Here is a 20725-nt window from a genome sequence, read left to right as displayed (position 1 = left end):
CAATTCACCGCACCTTTAATGCATTAGCTAACATGAACAAACAATGATTAAAACTTCTACAGCATTTATTCATTTTAGTTCATGTTAATTTACTAAAACATTTTTACAATTATCAAAAGTTGTAACAGTTAATGCATAATGAACTAATATGGACATTTGTGTTGGGCATTAAGTGCAAAGATTAATAAATGCTGAAAACAAGCCCCTGGTTTCACAGACAAGGCTTGGTCCTAGACTAAATAACAGACTAAATACAACGTACATGTTATAACAGTCCTGGACTAAATAACATGTTTGTCTCAAGTGAAAATAACTTGCACTGACTAAATGACTAAAAAATAAACAGATATTTTTGTGTAAAGTGTACAGATATTATTTATTTGTATACATTAAATAAAATAAGTATTTAACTAACAGATTATTTCTAATAGATATCCTTAATATATGTTGTAAATTTGAATCAATATATTAGAGAATGTCAAACTTATATATTTTAGTTTTTAAAACTGTAATAATTGCTCATTTCAAGCAGGTATTTAACATCAACAAAAAAATTAGTAAATTTCAAGCATAACTTTAACTATGATTTACTCAATATTTTTGGTAAAACATTTATTAGATTGTATTATTTGAGTAAATGTGGGCAAACAAATTAAGTAAATCAGATGTAAATTTAAAAATCACAAAGCCAATGGTTTTTTAATCAGCAGCAGAAGAAACAGCGCCTCTTGCAGGAAGACAAACAACCCCAAAACTCCTCAAAAATCCTGGTAAGTGTTGAGTTTATTAATATTTACACTTGTTTTAAATGAAATATTTGATGTGTCCTTGCGTAAACAACTTAAGGTGTATTTATCTGAATACTTTCGGAGACATGTTGTTGTGTCTTTATCTGAGCCTTGTTTGTAAAACTTGGCCTATATTGCTCATTGTTAGGTCATTTAAAAAAAACAACCTTATTATGTGTAAACAACTATTTATTTTTTGGTGAGGGGAGTGTCCATTATTCATATTAGTACAGATATGGGTTAGAGAAGGGAAGGGATTGGAATGTGACCCATGCTCTACGTTATTTTATATATGATTATTAACTGTTGAGTCAAAGTGTACGATATGTGCTTTAATCTTGGAAAAGCCCCAATTTTGCAAGCTCTTAATCATTAAACTTTAATTCCTTACAACATTCTTGTGTCTTATCACATCTCAAGTGTTATAAAACAGCTCTGTGTTTCATGTAGACTGACGCAGGCTAATGAATGTCTTGTGTGATAAAGGCGTTGGACCTTAACAAAGTTAATATTAGTTTCAACGACAGGCCTAATGTACAGTACAGAAAAATTTTTGTTTAATTTTTTGTAAATATGATTTAAGTTAATCTGAATGGTAATGCAATTGGAGATGCATTTTAAACAGAGCAGGTGGCTTTTCTGCACCAGCACATGAGAGACGTTCAGATGGCAAAATGCCTCAGCCAGGCAGTCACTGAAATATGACTGATGACAAACATATCTGCTGTTTCATCACAGCTCAAATCTGACAAATTGTATCATTTCTGTGTGGAACACAGAGAAAAAAAATCATAAATCTTGTGACAGATCAGTTTGAATCATTTTCAATAAATTAACATTTAATGGACAGAACATAAAAATGAGTTTCATTTATTTCGTTCATTACATTCATCCTGTCTAAGGAACTAAAATGTCTCTAATGTCACATTATGTAATAATTTCTTAATTAGCCAATCAAATCCAGTCAGAGTTCATCTGAACTGTTAAAAACAAATCAAGGTTTCAATCCTATATAAAGAATACAAAAAAGTGCAAAAAAGGTAATATTGTCTTGTCTTTATATACACTCACCTAAAGGATTATTAGGAACGCCTGTTCAATTTCTCAATAATGCAATTATCTAATCAACCAATCACATGACAGTTGCTTCAATGCATTTAGGGGTGTGGTCCTGGTCAAGACAATCTTGTGAACTCCAAACTGAATGTCAGAATGGAAAAGAAAGGTGATTTAAGCAATTTTGAGGGTGGCATGGTTGTTGTTGCCATACAGCCGGTCTGTGTATTTCACAATCTGCTCAGTTACTGGGATTTTTACACACAACCGTTTCTAGGGTTTACAAAGAATGGTGTGAAAAGGGAAAAGCATCCAGTATGCGGCATTCCTGTGGAAAAATGCCTTGTTGATGCTAGAGGTCAGAGGAGAATTGGCCGACTGATTCAAGCTGATAGAAGAGCAACTTTGACTGAAATAACCACAAGTTACAACCGAGGTATGCAGCAAAGCATTTGTGAAGCCACAACACGCACAACCTTGAGGCGGATGGGCTACAACAGCAGAAGACCCCACCGGGTACCACTCATCTCCACCACAAATAGGAAAAAGAGGCTACAATTTGGACAAGCTCACCAAAATTGCAGAAGACTGGAAAAATGTTGCCTGGTCTGATGAGTCTCGATTCCTGTTGAGACATTCAGATGGTAGAGTCAGAATTTGGCGTAAAGAGAATGAAAACATGGATTCATCATGCCTTGTTACCACTGTGCAGGCTGCTGGTGGTGGTGTAATGGTGTGGGAGATGTTTTCTTGGCACACTTTAGGCCTCTTAGTGCCAATTGGTCATTGTTTAAATGCCACGGCCTACCTGAGCATTGTTTCTGACCATGTCCATCCCTTTATGACCACCATGTACCCATCCTCTGATGGCTACTTCCAGCAGGATAATGCACCATGTCACAAATAGTTTTAAATTGGTTTCTTGAACATGACAATGATTTCACTGTGGTAAAATGGCCCCCACCGTCACCAGACCTCAACCCAATAGAGAATCTTTGGGATGTGATGGAACGGGAGCTTCGTGCCCTGGATGTGCATCCCACAAATCTCCATCAACTGCAAGATGCTATCCTATCAATATGGGCCAACATTTCTAAAGAATGCTTTCAGCACCTTGTTGAATCAATGCCACGTAGAATTAAGGCAGTTCTGAAGGCGAAAGGGGGTCAAACACAGTATTAGTATGGTGTTCCTAATAATCCTTTAGGTGAGTATGGGCGAGAGAGCTCAAAAGCCTTAGTCTGGAAAGTAGCACTGCAATATTTCTTTTGTGTTTCCATCAACATGTGTTTCGGAATGACTAGAGGGTGAGAAATTGATGACAGAATTTGCATTTTTGCGAGAGCAATTCCTGTAATAATAGTCTTGATCCATTGCATCGTACCTCAGGCTGCTTTTCTGATGGGAGCATTTTGTTTCGTTGGATAAAAGTGTGTGCCAAAGGCAAATCAATCAACCATGACATTGTGCTGGGGCACAACAGAAAGTGAAGGATTTCACTTGAACACAGAAATAAACAGAAATGTACTATGCACTCCAAAACAGAAATTCAGACCACAAACCAAACCAAAATCTTTAGTTTAAAGGTGCCAAAGAATGCATTGAAATAATCTGTTAAACTGTACTCTTATATCTACATAGAAGGTTTGTAGATTTTTTAAGTGCAAAAATGATTCAAAAACGTTTTTACATGTCCATTTACAACCCAGGGATTTGATGGATTCATAGCTAACAGAAATTCTCTAACACAGTGTCAGGGTTTTAAAAAAGCAAAAATAAATCCTTTTTAAATGTTATGATAACATTATTAATATATATTTATACATTAATTGTATTAATTGGATATACATTTATTCATTGAATTACTTAAAAAAATATTTAGCCTAATTAATAAGATTTATGTATTTTAATTGCATGTAAAATGTTAATCTAATTGGTAATTTATATGAAACCAGTATGAATAAATTTATGTAATAGTAAAATTCATTTAAAATTTAAATGAATATGAAACAACCAGTTTGACTTTTATTCGGTCAGATGCTGATGTCTTATTGAAAATGTTTGGTTACAATTATGGTGAACAGTGTTTACTTCAGTCTGGCCATTGACCGTTGATTTCTAGTTTATTTTGCTGATGTAATCTATAACATATTGATAAATATATTTTTAAGTAATAACGAAACTTTAAGTTCATCATGCCTTCTACTAATCACCAGTAATTTCTAGTAAGTCAGCACTGATAAACATTTTGGCCATTAAAGGCGGGGTGCATGATCTCAGAAAGCCAATGTTGATATTTGAAATCAACTAAACAAACACGGCCCTACCCCAGTAGAATCTGGACCTTCTTTTGATAGACCCGCCCCACACATACGCAAACCAGGCAACGATATCGGTTAGTAGACACGCCTCTTACTGCTGATTGGCTACAAGTGTGTTTTGGTACTCAGCCCGACTCCTTTTTCCAAGGTTTTCTCCAAAGTCACGCACCCCACCTTTAATTAGCAGTTAATAGCACAAAAAGGCAATAAAATAGCTGTAAAATATGACTGACAATAAAAGCTTAAATACGTCTTTCATGACATATCTGAGACGTCAAGGCTCTTTAAGTGCATGTGTACCATGGGTGGGTTCATGTGCCAATCACCGTTAAATATATAGACCACTCTGTGTGCATGCAACCAATCTGAACAAAAACTATGTAATTGCAAATACTGGGAGCTAAACACTGTAAATAATGTTCAGTAAAAATGCATTTAATTGTATAAATTAAAATGGTGTGAATTGCTATGAAAGCATGGTATTTTGGCATGAAAATCTCCATAAATTTCAACATGACTACCTGTATACATGTAATTTTCTGGTTAAAATATTAGTAAATTATAGTTTTTGTATTAACAATACAAGTTGCTCTCTGGGAGACTCCTGACATTAACTTAACCTACGAACTTGCTTATTAAAGCAGCACATTGTTAAGTAGGTTATGTGTTGTATGTAGGGAAAGAGAAGGGAAAAGAAGGGAAATTTTTCATGATGTTATTGTTTTGTGTGATTAGTCACATGACATGTTTATCTCAATATGCAGGACTGGCTGGCCATAAACAAACATGACAGATTTAAAATCATATCATTCTGGGTGTTTCTAGTATTAACTGGAACGCACCTGGCAGTACATGAAATACTGATAAACTTCTTTGTTATTAGCACACACTTCATCTCGTTGGATAATGTTTATGACTCAAATTTCCCTGTACTTTGTGCCAGTTTATTATAATATAAAGGTTAAACGGTCAAACTCTTCGGAGTGTTTTGATCTCTCTTGTATAAGGAATAGTCACCTGCAATTAAATTGCTTTTATAAAAATAAGTCATCAAGTGATCACCTTCAGTAAAAACATATGACATCAGCTTTCTTTGGATTAACTCATTACTATATCGCTGTTTTATTATACCTATGTTACTCCAGTATCAACGTGATCTCATGTGTTTTACGTATACTATCAACGTGTTTACAGGACCAATACGTTAATAAGTTACGCATGTGGCGTTTAATTAAACCAAAACACAAGATAAGTTAAGAAAAGATGTTAATTTTATTCATTAGCTATAAATCCACATCTTAAAATGAAGGCAGCTCTGGGAAACGCATTCGAACAGCCTTCATATGAAATTCTGTTTGAAATATAAACAGAGAGCGCCTTAATTGAAAACTACAATATTAATTTCTCATAGAAATAAATTTGTGCTCCGGCCTCTTTCCTGGCCATTTTACTTTTTCGAACTTGACCAGGCTCGACCAATCACATTCTCCGCACACACACACACACACGCATAGAATTGTGGGACAAGACATAAAGATATATCAGGAGACAGGAACCAAACATTGGATTCAGACGTGCCTTGATGCCTTGCCTTTGAGCTTTGGGACGCAGGCACTGATATCAAACGCTCACTGGCTCTTGTGTGCTGTATCACAGATGTGTGACATTGCTGTCTTTCAGTCGATGTAGGTTTGAAATTTAAAATGCTTGTCTTCACAGAGAGAAGCTGGATTAACTTCATTGTGGATTAATAACTTTAATACTTCTTTGTACTTCATATACTCCAGAGAGGACTGCCCTCCAGTACATCCTCATTTTAAATACTTTTGGTACTGCAATTCGCAATAAAAAAGTGATTGTGATTACACTTGACTGTCTATTATGCTTTTTATTTATAACAATACATGATTTTAATAAACTGTTTTGTGTATGATTGTATTATCGCCTTAAAATGCTTTATTGTTGCAAAAAAAGTCCTACAAATTTCTGTCCACTACATCGCATACGGTTTCATCGTACGCATTGTCGCAGATACGAATCTGGTCGGAACTTAACATCCGGTTTCTGTTTGTATAATGGTCTGACTAGTGTCTAAACTGAACTCTGAAACAAATACCTCGTCGAAAATAACAAATGTTTTGGTTTCATAAAGACGAGGGGAGAGGACGATCATCACTGCTATGTGAAGGGAGGTTTGGCAGACGGTTTATTATAGTAACATTGTAAACATTATAGTACACTTTTTACACAGTAACGTTGCCTCAGTGTAGTTTTTGATACGCTTTAGCTGTAAAATATAATAATGATAATAATTTGTGACATTTATGTATGAAATATCTGTAAATGTTTTACGTTTTGTAGCTGTAAAAACGTAATAATGCTACGATTAAATGTTGCAAATATGTTTTGCTTTAGCATATATTTAAATGTACAAAAAATATGTTTTGTGTTTTTGAAAGTCGTATATTGTGTATTATTAACAATAAGAGCAGGCTGCCAGTATGCATGAAGTTTTTTTCTGCAGTGCACTGTACTTGAACTTGTTGTATTTACAGAATACTTAAATAACATAAAAATTTTCCCAAGATGTTTGTGATCTTGAAATTTCACCCCAGTTGTTAGCATCCCTTTCTTAACATGTTGTAACAATGTAGGCATAGCATAGTGCTTGAAATGTTAATTTTGGAATATTAGCTACTGCTTCACTTTCGGTTTTAAATAGTACAGATATTATACAGCATTTACTATACAGCAAGTTGTAAATAGAAATACTTCCTGCCAACAGCCCCAAACCAGGGGTAGAAACATTTCAAAAGGACCCCTTAAAATTCGACCCTACAAATGTTTCATGATTCAGGGTTGTTATGTTTCAATTACATTTGACCTCAATACTTTTTCAATTAGCTAGAAGTTTTTACGAAATCAACAGTAGCAAAAGTCACATGATTCTTAGATGTAAATACTTTCCTTAATAATTATTCAACACAATTATATAATTTATAATAAATATTTTATGGACCCCTGGCTTACCATTTGAGAACCCCTGCTAAAAACAACTAAAAAATGTATGTTAACAGAAAGTATTGTTTGAATACCGGTACTAGTTTAATGAGACTGAAACCACACAAATGCTAAAGACTATAAAAAAATTGAAGTTGGATAAACGTTTAAACGTTAAAAATTAAGTTGTTTCAACTTCCATGTTCCATGTTGTGTGAAAAACACTTTAAAGGAAAAATTAAGTTAAAATATATTTTTTTGGTGTTACCAATTAAAGTAATTTTTATGTTGATCCAACTTTTCGCTTTTTATGGTGTAGATGACTGAACTAGACAATAAAAATTACCATTGCATAACATAAACAACAACAAAGATTTAATAACTAATGAAAACATTGGTATTTGATCTTATAGACAACATCTATATAATAACACTTTTACAAATTACACCTCACTGTGTGTCGTGATTTAGTCAGCTACTTTTGATAATATAAAGTTAATAATCTTTCATTTAACCAGCTAAATATTATACCAAAACACTTGAAAATGATGTTTATAAACTAAACATTTCTGGAAATGTCTATAAACTCAGCAGTGAAAAGGCAGAAAGGTCTTACATGTGTCAGTAGGAGGGGAGTGTCAAGCAGGTGTGACTGATACGTAGCTGACCTCAAATACTTCAGCTTTTATTTGAGGTGGAAGATTTTAGACTTCAAACTCTGAACCGCACACTGATTTCTTAGCAAATGACGACTGCAGTCACATGATGGCTGGAAATGTCTTGATGTAAACAATGAGAGCATGCTGTTCAACACAGTTCAAGGGTAGCTGGCTTGTTAGGCCATACTATGTCTAAAACTCATTTAAATAGCATGTTAAGAATGATTAGGTTAAAAGCATTTAAACTATTAACAGAGAAACTACATGAAATATATAATGTAAGAATTCATAGGACTTAAAAATAGCTTAGATTAGCAAAAAAGTGATTAAAAACTGTGAGCAGTAATATCATTTAAAATACAGACTTTAACCTTATTCAGAAGTGTTTTTTTATCTTTTTTTATTATTATGATTCAGTCAAAAAAGTTACGATGCTTATTCTTTATTACCATTTCTTTTAAAATACAATTGGAAACTACTGAAACAGTATACTGGACACTTAGGCTTTATAAATATATATATATATATATATATATATATATATATATATATATATATATATATATATATATATATATATATATATATATATATATATATATATATATATATATGGTAGCAGGGGTCTCCAACATGGTGCCCACATGGAGTCTGTGAGTTGCCTGCCAAAGCACATATTAATAGCCTCAATTTTAATATTTATTTATTACATATTTTTATATTAACTTGGCTTCTTCTATGTATGTTAACATTTTAAACAACGATAAAACATCAACAAGTAAAATAAAATACAATCAACAAGTAAAACAAAAACGTTTTTAGTAGACTGTTTAAAAATGTAGCCCTTCAGATTGTTTTATATATTGTGGTAGCCCTTTCTCACAAAAAGGTTGGAGACCCCTTGTATATAGCACAGTGTCAAATTTGTCTATTTAAATCTTTCTAGCATGAAAAATAAAGATCACAAGACATTCTGTCAAGTGTGGATGAATGTATTTATATACAGTTTAACATACTGATATTAAAAACTCTTTTGGGTGTATAAATATGAACTTATGCAAACTCTCTCGTCTTTTGGGTGTATTGCATGATGCATCATTTAGGTTTATTTACTGGATCTTTTCATGTTTAAATTCGGTAGAAAATGTTTTAATCATATTGCTTGTGAACTATTTGATTGCCATCTAGAGGTTAAGATGAAAATGTCACGCTTCAGTGACTGTATCTTGTAAATATTGACTGTCTAAATCATCATTGCACCCAGTACACAGTATTTGTTCTAAATTCCCTATGAGTAGGTTATGAAACTTTAATTTGAGACTTTTATTATATGCCGCTAGATGGCGTAGTTCCGCTTTGCGGTTCATTTTAGTTTCACTTTCACAGACGCTCGCTCCGCCATTTTCTTTGGGTGCTAATGTGCGTGGATGCATGTAAGTTCTCCTTAAACAATAACAATTAACATTAATACTTCATTGCAATGCTGTACTTTGAGTAATCCGTTTCTATTACTAATATAAATGTTAATTATGATGTAAAAGGCCAGTTATATATATTGTGGTTAAAACCTTTATGTTATATTACCAATTTTACTCCACACGATGTATATATCATGTTTATTTGTATTATTTGACAACAATGTTATGTTAGCTGACTTAAATTGATATATAATTCCTCTGTGTATTTCAGGAAAACCACATTAATACCTTTTGGCCATGATTGTATGCTGCTATGAATATTAATACTCAAAGTGCTACATAAAGAGTTAACTGTTGCCTGTCTCCTGTCACACTTCTTACCGGAGCCCCGTAATGGATGGGCATTAACCTACCTAAACACCACAAAAGTCAATTACAGTATTTAACCTTAAGCAAATGAGACATCATTCAATACTAAACCACTTTCAAATTTAAATCATAGCTGTGACATTTTGGGACAAAAATAAAGTGACCATAGGTCCTAAATACATTGGGCATTGCACATCATGTCCTAACTCTATAAAAGTGCTTTAAATTTGTGCTTTAAACATTTTTGCACAATTTTTAACTATATACAAACTTAATAAAAATGTAATTAAGACAGAATGATTAAGTACCGTTAAACAGATGATGTGTATGTAATGACTGCTCCTCTAGTGGCACCAAATGGAACTGCAGCCTCTTTGTTTTAACCTACAGTATAGCAGTAGTATAATGCTGGGTACACACCAAAAGATATTTTACATCTTTTTTTACAAAATTTCAATGATAGTGTTTGGAATGATTTTCACCGAAAATTCAAGGGAAAGAAAAGGGTTTGGGTGAAGTCATGTAGATAGGGGGAACATAGTCTGTACAAGTTCACTTTGCATCAACTTCACTTTGTGCTGCACCATGACTGCTTCCGTCTTCCATCATCTCGTTTTCTGATTGGATATGGTTTCGTTTCACGTGATAATCTCAAGAGGTGCGTGTGTTTGTCCTCGGGGTTCCCTCACACATCAGGATTTCTGATTCGCGAGACTCTGATGTTCTGACAATCATGTTCGGACAGTCTTAACACACCTCACACCAAGGGAAAATCTGATAAGATAATCTGTAGAACGATCAAGATAATCAGGACATAGCTAGGATTGTCAGAAGGAAGGAAATTGGCCCAAAATCAGCCCGATTATCTTTTGGTGTGTACCCAGCATAAAGGACAGCAAACTTTGTCCAAAAAATGTATTCCTACTAATAAATAATAATTGTTGTAAACGCTGATCTAAATTTTTATTTGGTCAAAATCTCAGCTAAATCTGTTTTGTATTATTACACATTCCCTGCAACTGGAATCACCTAATTCAATAATATATAGTATGCAAAAATTAGTACGCTAAATGACTAGTAGGTCTGAAATCTCTGTATGCATGACGGTGAAAAAATCCCTGATGGCCTCCACTTAGATTTCTTTGTGTTCTTACAGACACTTTTCTATCACATGAGGTCCCAGGAGCTGAGGAGAGACCAAATTAAAAAAAATTAATACATTTTAAAAAACTTAAAACTGTAAGCCGGTCGACTCTTTTTTAGGGTTAAGTAATACATGCTTTAAGCAACACTAAAGAGTCTTTGCTCCCCCTACAGGTTGGAAGCAGAATTGTCCATTACCACTGTCGTAAATAATTTAGCCAACTGCAGCAAAGCTGGCTCTGATTGGATTGTAGGTCTGCCGTAAAGCAAGTTTTTGTACTTTTCACTCGAACTACAGGACCGCAACCTGACGGTTGGAAACTTCTTTAGTGCGGTTTTGGCCGATAGAGGGCTTCAAAGCGAATGTGAAAGTGCCGTTCACCCTGTTTCGAGTGGATGAACGACTGAAACTTTTTTGGAAACGTATTTTACGGTAAAAAAAACTCTTTGGTGTTGCTTTAACATGTATTGTACAACATCTAAGTAAATTATTTTCATGGTTGATGTTATAGGTAAAAAGTGAAAATTTGGACCAACAATAAAAACTTAAAATTTCACTTTAGATTTATTTTAGATAAAAATTTTCAGTTGAATTTCAGTTTAAGTGTTATTAATTAAAGTTGATCCAAATTTTCATTTGTCAGTGGTTCTCAAATTTTCAGCATTTGGCCCCCCTTGTATAAGGTGCATCCCTTCATGGCCCCCCAAGGAACATTTTTGACATAAAACATCTCAAAACTAAAAACAAAACATATTAAATTATATAATGTAGAGCTGTTGGTTAGCCTTTATTTTTTATGAAGGTAATTACACAAAATGTATGATAAATTCATGTATTTTATGAAAATGTCCTTATACTGGGCCCCCTTGGCACCATCACGGCCCCCAGTTTGAGAACCACTGATGTAGGTGACTGAACAAATGACACATGACAATGAAAATGTGGTTGATGTTGAATGTCTGGAATGCACTCTACATACTAGTATAGTACAGTATGTACTTTTTCAATGGTTAAGAAATAGATACTACATTTAATTCAGTATGAGTGCATGATTTCGGATGCAGGGATGATGTAATGCTGCCTTGGAAGCTAAAACCTTCCAAGTTTCCTTAGGAAGTAACTTCATAAATAATGCTATCTGATAGCTGTCTTTGGTTTTGGAGACTGAAAATGTTTATAATTGTTTTGCAGTAATGTTTGGTGGCACAGAAACGACATCCTTCACCTTTAAGAAAATAGATGTGTCTTCTTTATTTTGAACGGTAGCGGGCAAAGGGCGCATCCTCAGTTATTCCACCCTGACAAAAGAAAAGAGAATCATTAAAGCTTATTTTATAAATAGTCATATACCCCTTATTCACTCCGCGACGTCCATCCCTCGCAGCATCGTTTTGGATTTAACATGGCGGCAGACTGAATAAGGCGTATAGCTAGATATTGACAATGTATATGGTTATGATGTAAGCATATGAGACCCACCATCGGTAAATCATCAAGCCTTTCAAACTGTGGTCTCCTGGCTTGAACCACCTTCACTATCACAATTACAATAACCATGGCCAACGTACTGAAGAAAATACACAGCACTGCAATGAGCCCAGGATTTCCAGCCACATATGACTCCCCTTTACCTTCCAGAGCTGCACAAGACCATTTATTACTGTATATTAGTGCATAAAACAGCACACATGCAGATTAAAATGGCAAATCATCATCTAACTCATATATTTGGTTATTTTACTTTTCCTTTACTGAATCATGTACCTATGATGGAGGTTGCATTGTTTTGTCCTGTAGGTTGTGTTGTTCCCGTCGTAGATTCATATGTTTCTTGAACAGTAGAATTTTTTGGCTGCTGTGTAGATTGTGAGGTGGTTTGTGTGCTCTTGGTAACTGTCAATTGTGTTGTTTGATTGATAGCAGTGCTATTAAATTCTTCTAGTGTTGTCTGAGATTGAGATGTCTTTTCGGTTGTGGATGATGGGTCAGTTGTGGGCTGATCTGTCAAACGGTCAGTGGTTGACCAAACTGTTGAATTGTTAGTGGCGAACTGTGATGTTAAACGGTTAACAGTTGACTGGGATGCCAGATGTTCAGTAGTTGACTGACCGCTTGGATTGACAGTAGTCAGATGTTCAGTGGTTGACTGGGCTGTCGACTGAACAGTTGTTGACTGATGTGTGGTATGGTCAGTGGTTAATCGGGCTGTTGTACTGCTTGGGTTCTGTATCTCTGTAGTTTGTTTGGAGGTACTCAGTGTAGTTGAGGGGGCATCTGGAGATTCTTGAAAACTACCTGTAAACAGAAATGTAATTGTTCAGAGGTTGCTCTTTTCGAAGATTTTGAAGATTTTACTCTGTAGACACTGCAGCTAATATCAGTATATCTTTGCTGTATATGCATTGTGCAGGAAATCACAATGAAAGCGGTACGAGTATTCAATTGTGTTGCCAGATCTTGGAAAGAAACAAAACGGCAAACAAAAACAAACCCTGAAAAAATGCAATAAATCCAAATGCTTAAGAAATGAAAACTGAGACAGATGATATAATGGCCCGCACCTGCTCACTAGTAGGCCTATACCTCTAAAAACTTTGGTTGTTTATGAGCCAAGCCCTAAAACTGTTATAACACATTGACTTGGCAACACTGTCAAAGCGCACTCTTCAAAGCTTTACAAATATATACAAACATATACAATGCCTCTGTAGACAGTGGTTTCATTAAAATTGCTGAACAAAATGCAAAAAGCGAATACTAAATGCACTTGATAACACAATGCTGCTATGTTATCTCTGCGTCAATCATCGCAATACACATGGATACTCCATTAAGAAGATTCACTCGTGCATTTAAATGTAGTTGTCACTCCCGAAACTTGGGGACTACAGTGAAGTGTGTATGTGGATTTGAGTTCTAAGAAAAGATTTACCTTGTCTTAGATGTTTCTTAAATTGCTTAAACGGGAGCTTTCACAAGACTTTTTTAAGATGTCAAATAAATCTTTAGTGTCCCCAGAGTACGTATGTGAAGTTTTAGCTCAAAATACCATAGATAATTTATTATAACATGATAAAATTGTCACTTTGTGAGTTAAAGCAGCAATCCGTAAAATATTTTCAGTAAATCAAAAAAATCAGCGTTGAAAACTACCCAGGTGAAAAAGTAGTACACTTACATAATATACTTAAAGTGCTCTATTTTCGCATACTAATTTTGTACTTAATATACTAAAATGCACTTTTAACATACTAGCTCTGTATTAAAAAAAAATGTTTTATTTAACACTTGTATTAAACTTGAACCAAATTTTCATACAAAGATGGGTTCAAGTACTACAAGTGGTACATAAATACATAAAAAAACAGGGTTTAAAACATGAAAATTTTTAAAAGACGATCATGAGGGGAATGACATCTAAATATGTCTGTTTATTACGTTCTTGTCAGGATTGGTAGGGCAGAACCCAGGCGCAGCCAACATATGAACGCAAAGACTTTTATTGAACAAAAACAGCAAAACAAAAATCCAGGAGGGGGCAAACAAGAGTTAATATCAGCCGGGCTTTTCAACATCTGAAGGGATTGAACACTGGAGCTGAGACAAAGCATATACGCTGACGGCTGGTGTGTTTTCAATTGTTTCCAATGGAAGCGCAGCGTTTTTCAGCGCTGGGCGCCGAGAGTTGAAAAATATTCAACCTTGGGTGAAAAGCTCAGCTCGTCAATGTCAGTTCTCACACTGTTGTCCAATCACAGTGGAGGGGGGCGGGACAAATATTACAACAACCAACGGTGCAACGATCAGCGACTCATAAACCAAGCAGAAGTATCACAGCAACTAAAGCGCTGTGAAAAACTTAAGAAAGCTGGCAGTCGGCTGAAATAAAACATCCACCGGGCATTTTCAGCCGCGTGTTTCCCACAGGCTTGGCGGCACATTCCCCGTGTGGAAGGGTGAAAATAGATAACTTATATGGGTTTAGATCAGTCGTTTTTAGATGCGGATGTATTAACCAGGATGTCATGTGGATGTATAATGACAGAAACTCTATGATGCGGCGATCACAGACATCAGATTTACACACAGAGTAGCGGGGCAAAGCACAATGCTTGCCCAGAACACTACTCTCAATGAGGGCTGCACGATTAATCGAAAAAGAATCACGATCTCGATTCATACATATAGGCGATCTTCATTTTAAATGACGGCGATTCACTTGCATTTACAGTATTTCCCTGTATTCAGTTTCTGCGTTCAAGTGTTCACGTATTTACATTACAACAACCCAAGAATATCAGTCAAACTTGCTAACACACACTCATACAGGGTAAAACCAAACCCTATTCATTCACCAATCAGACCCGATCGTTTCTCTCCTCTCTCTCATCTCATTTGCGGCGTTCCGCTGTCACTCGCGTGACGTATAACAAGGCGGCAGACCTAAACACAGTCGTTTACTTGGTGGATCTGGAGTGGCAATTTTCACAAAAAAGAGAGGATAAACGAGTGTCACTGTGGAAAATCCTGGTGGCGACGGAGAAAGTGAAGATCCAACAACATTGGTTTCGAAAAAAGGCAAGGAAATTATTTACCTCAGGCTCCGGACGTTTCTAAATCGGAAGGCTGCAACCTCAGGAGGTCGCATGCAGGCTGTATACGTCATCAAGCCTGGTTCATTTGAGTCAACGGAGCATTACATTCGCAAGTCATTAACATACTTCAACAATTTATTATTAACTAAAAATATTAGTCATCTTTATAACGTTAATTGTTAATATTCTGAAATTAGACAGTCTTTATGATGTGCAGTTTAGAAATGCGACCTCCAGAGAGGCTGCAGCCTTCACATTGAGAAACGGCCTCTTTGCGTTCCCCATTAGAAAGGGTTTTTCGCACGAGGGGAACATTGTTACATGTCTGCGTTTCTCTCTGATGCCTCAAAATGTTGATCTTTTAGTCTTTTAAAGGTTTAACGTTAGTGTTTTTAAAGTTTTAAGGTTGGCCAGTTTGATAGTACAAAAAGCACAGGTGCAATTTAACAGCTAATAAATTTTAAATTATTCTAAATTTTAAGGGGTCTAAAATAAGAAAAAGAGACTTTTAAGAAACGTTATTATAACTGAAAGTCCTGTAGCACATTTTTTTAGTTAAGTGCATAATAAATGTTTTTGTTAAAATAAAGAGAATCGGGTGAGAGAATCGGGATCTCAATTCCCATGTAAAAAATCGGGATTCACATTTTAGCTTGAATCGTGCAGCCCTACTCTCAATTACTGCAATTTATTATTTCAATCAGATATGGCGATATAGAGGCCAAAGTTGATACGCAGTGCCGAAAAATAGTCCCCTGCTATTGAAAGTAACCAAGGGGACTAATTTTACGCACTGCGTAATATCACTACGCCTGCTGCAGCCATGTTACGGCAGCAAAGTCCTTGATTATTACACCAGAATGAGAGTATAGATCCTAGCCATATCTGCCTAGAAAATCACAACTTTTTATTTTCTGTCGGTCTTAGCACATGATGTAACTACAGAAGAGTCAAATTTTAAATAGGAAAAATATCGAAACTCTTTGGTAAATTTTTAGCGCGATGCTAATGGTCTAATCAGATTCAATGGATTGTGCTAAGCTATGCTAAAAGTGCTAGCGCCAGACCCGGAGATCAGCTGAATGGATTCCAAACGGTAAGATTTGAATGTTTAACTCTAGGGGAGCTGGAAAATGAGAATATTTTCAAAAAAAGTGGAGTGTCCCTTTAAGCATAAATTTACACTTATTTACAGGGGTCAACATATGAAGGTACAGTAAAAACACTGTATGCTGGTTTCTATTCTTACAATACTTCATAAAGATCTTATTGGGACACAGGGGTGGTTTCCCAGACAGGGATTAGCTTAAGCCAGGACTAGGCCTTAGTTTAATTATGAAATATAACTAGTTTTAACAAACACACTTTACTAAAAACATTACTTGTGTGCATTTTAAGGCAAAACAAAGGGCACTGATGTATTTTAAGATATGTCAGTGCAAGTTGTTTTCAGTTTGGAAAGCTCTTACATTTACTTTAGTCTAGGACTAGTCTAAACCTCCCCATAATGATCAAGATTATTAAATTTAATTAAAATTCAAAAGCATTGCAGGTTGTATAACATCAGTATTATTTTACTGAATATTAAATCATTAACATGTTTATTTCAAGTTAAATCAATAGCATTGCGAAAATGAGAAAGACTTTCTCTTACCTTCTGGTACAGAAATAAGTAAGACAATTACTATTAAGGAAATCATTTTAGTCATTATGTGAGACACAAAGTAAGCGAAATATGACAGGACTAAACAACAGTGAAACTCAGCAGACACAGAGTATATCCTGAGAAGCAGGATGTGGAGGTGTGACAGAAGGCGTGGTTTCAGCAGCATGACAGAATAAATAACTGTTTGATTGTTTCATAAAAGTTTCCTCATCACAACAGCTTACAATGCTGTTCAATATTTGCATAAGGTAGATTCCCTTATGAGATCCAGAAATCTATAATAAACTTAATAATAAACTTATTATTCACATTTTATTTAAAAATATTCACGTCTATTATTATTTTTATTTAATTAATTATTCTATATTTTCTTTCTATATTTCTACATTATATGCTTCTGTGTGCAACATCACACGTAATATGGTATATGTCGAATGTCATGTCACCAAACCGGGTTGATCGCTTTAGGTTGCTGGTATGTGCTATCATAGCTTGTTATTGTTATTCGTAGTATTATTATGTGTTATTTTCTTTTTTATTCTAATATCTGAATGTATGTGAGAAGAAAATGCATTTGTCAAATGCAATAAAGTATAAAAAAGTTAGTACATTCTCTTTTACTATAGGTTTAAGATGTACCCGTTCAATGTAAGTAAAGAGAAGAAATGTTAAGCTTACAAAGACATGTCAGATCATTGGCAGAGGGCATTTGACACCAATGAGGACATAATTATGAATAAAGACGTTGATTTTTATTAATAAAACACTTAAATCCTACTTACTGTCCCTTTAACATCACTGCTTTGTTTCACTTATTTGAAAATTGACATTTTTTTTGTTTAAAATAGTGCTGCAAGGATGACATATTTTTGTAGGCCAACTTAGCTTATGAGTGATGGTATTACTTGTGTGTTTTATTCCATAAAATAAACCGGTCACAAGCTGCAGAGGACACGAAGAGTGAGGATCCAATTGCATCTTTATTAAAGGGTAATTCACAATTTTAAGTCTATAAAACAGCCAGAGGTCAAAACTTGTGTAGTCAATCCAAAAACAGAGGCAGGTAAACATCAAGGAAAAGGCTAGACTGCAGTATGACAAACCGGATGTATGTGAAACCTCATAGCCTCGCTGCCTCAAGAGAGGCACTGACTCTGGCAAGCTTTATAGGCAGTGTAAACGAAATTTAGTTTGAAATATTAACAGAAGTTGTTTTTGTGATAACTATTCCCAAATTTGAAACTACCAGCCGCTTTCTTGGCCGCCATTTTATTTTTTAGAAGTCGACCACGCTCGACCAAACACATTCCCCATGCACACACACACACTCATAGAATTGTGGGACAAGAAGATGATGAGTCAGGAGGTAAAGCAAACATTGGATTTGGACGTGCCTTGATGCCTTCCTGCCTTGGAATGCTGCTCCGAAGGCAAAATTTATACATTTTGAATGCAGCCAACATAGGCAATGAATGAGAACATAACAGGGTTTAAAAACACTCCACCTGATGGCTGTGACAAAAACATGAAACTATTTTCAGTGGTGTTAACCCAGGATCTTAATAAAGGCGTTTAACCAAAACCCCCATTTATAAACCCATTGACTATGGTACGAGGGAACAGCAAGTATTAAAATGCAAACTCGCTTCTGGGTGTTGCCTACAAAATACATTATCCCTGCAGCTTTCTATTATGCATGTTTTTTTTTGTGTGTAAATGTTTCTAAAAACCCTTCATAAAGACCAAATATTTTTCAGAAATGAAACGCAAACAAATACGATTAGTCCTGCCCTATGATGTGTGTGGACCACAGGGCCCTATATTTACTTATACATTGTCATTAAACTTCCCTGAAGTATTTTAATCAAACCCACAAATTTAGCTCACCCTGAATTGGTTTGGTCACTATTATGCACTTAAAGGGATAGTTCACCCCCCCCCCCCCTCAAAAAAAAAAAAATATATATATATATATATATATATTTTGCATTTTCTCATCATCATGTTGTTTTAAACCTGTATGAATTTCTTTTTTCTGATGGACACAAAAGAAGATATTTTGAGAAATGATGATAAGGGCTGACATGATCCTGTCACATGAAACACTAAAAAGACATACAGGGCTGACAATTTTTTAAGTCAATCTAACTTTTCACTTTTTACAGTGTCTTTTTTAAAGCGGGCCAACATTTTAATTTAAAAAAAATTACACAATCATTTACACAGTCACCACAAGGTGGTACACTTTCTTCTTTAAACAAGCTTGACTGACTGAGTCAGATTGAATCAACGTGTATTCGAGCTCTATCCTTAACTAGTTGTTACAAGTTGTTATAAACTAGTACATAATTAGAATGATAAATCACTAAAAAAACTGATCCGCCATTATATTTCTCCCCTGACAGCGGTCCAAAGAAATCAGATTAAATGTTTGGGGTGATTTTTCACAAGTTAAAGGGATAGTTTTCACAAAAATGAAAATTCTGTCATCATTTACTCACACTCAAAAAAATGAACTTGGTTGGAGTCAGTTTTACTAAATAATTTCTTGTTCACTTAACTTAACAAACAAAAGTAGCGGCATATGATTAATTTAACTTAGTAATTTCAACAAAAGACTGTGTCTTGTCAGCTTTACTTCAAAATTATTTGTTCAGCCATTATAACAGTGTTGTGTAAAAGTAACAGATTAATAAAACCAATACAGACTTGCATCTCATTGGCTAATGATGCTGCAGTGTATTATGGGTAAATTGTTGTTCTGGTTCTTGGTGGTCATGTTGCCGTGTTGTTGTGTATGAGTGTCTTTATTTTGTTTAACACAAAAGAAGATATTTTGATAAATGATGGTAACCACACAGGTTTAGAACAACATTAGGGTGAGTAATTATGACACTATTTTTAATTTTGGGTTAACTATCCCTTTAATGTGACCCAACGTGCTTTAAATCTAACAAAAGGAAAACACTTTAGAGTAGACTTTAATATAAAATATACTTAGACAGGGGTAAACCAAACAGTCACATAAACAAGAACCAATCAAAATTGAGTAAGAACCGAGGACTTTTGGAGAAGTCCGAATCATTTTTCAATGTTTTCTTTGAGAAAGGTTTTGTGAGTAAATGTAATTTGTTACCTTTTGTATAGACTATTTTTTTATTTTGGACAGTAAAATCAAAAACAGTCAAAGGCTTTGGTAGCTTTTCAGTAAATTAATTTGTTCTCTAAAATGATATATAAAACTTAAAGTGAGAGATCATCACCCTCAGATCTGACACAAAAACTTAAAGGGACACAAGGCAGCATTTTTATGTTAATAAATCATCTTCGTAAGTCGGTATATGGTTAAATGACTCATTACATGACGAATGAAGACTCTCTCGCCCGCCCCTACCGTCTGTAGGAAGAATACCCCACTTGCAAGTTCGCTGTATCCGACCCGGTGTCATTCAGTCTCGTATAGTCTTAGATATAGAACGCATTTACTCCCAGACACTAGGGGGAGCTAGTAGAGAAATAATACTCAGACTTGCCTACATATTAAGGCTCTTTTTGCCTAAATCACTGCGGAAATGCGGCGTGGCATGGAGTCGATCAGTCTGTGACACTGCTCAGGTGTTATGAGAGCCCAGGTTGCTCTGATCGTGGCCTTCAGCTCTTCTGCATTGTTGGGTCTGGCATATCGCATCTTCCTCTTCACAATACCCCA

The 20725-nt window shown here is 35.1% G+C and overlaps 1 protein-coding gene and 1 long non-coding RNA gene across 2 annotated transcripts; one reads left to right on the top strand and one right to left on the bottom strand.

Moving 5' to 3' along the window:
* The first annotated feature begins 8415 nt into the window (after positions 1 to 8415).
* On the top strand, positions 8416 to 10055 carry LOC141280705 (uncharacterized). The gene is made up of 2 exons (XR_012334989.1): positions 8416 to 9257; positions 9514 to 10055. It is a non-coding gene; the product is annotated as an uncharacterized lncRNA (long non-coding RNA).
* A 131-nt stretch (positions 10056 to 10186) lies between these two features.
* Positions 10187 to 17138, bottom strand: cist1 (colon, intestine and stomach enriched 1). The gene is made up of 5 exons (XM_065241874.2): positions 17005 to 17138; positions 12520 to 13050; positions 12235 to 12395; positions 11981 to 12053; positions 10187 to 10797 (listed from the first exon to the last, which is right to left on the bottom strand). Exons 1-4 carry the CDS (start codon positions 17057 to 17059, stop codon positions 12006 to 12008), a joined length of 795 nt encoding a protein of 264 aa, XP_065097946.1. The 5' UTR covers positions 17060 to 17138; the 3' UTR covers positions 10187 to 10797; positions 11981 to 12005.
* Between the last annotated feature and the right edge of the window lie 3587 nt (positions 17139 to 20725).

Source organism: Paramisgurnus dabryanus, chromosome 14 (genome assembly GCF_030506205.2).
Source record: "Paramisgurnus dabryanus chromosome 14, PD_genome_1.1, whole genome shotgun sequence".
Classification (NCBI taxonomy): domain Eukaryota; kingdom Metazoa; phylum Chordata; class Actinopteri; order Cypriniformes; family Cobitidae; genus Paramisgurnus; species Paramisgurnus dabryanus.
This window is presented reverse-complemented; position numbering and strand designations above follow the sequence as displayed.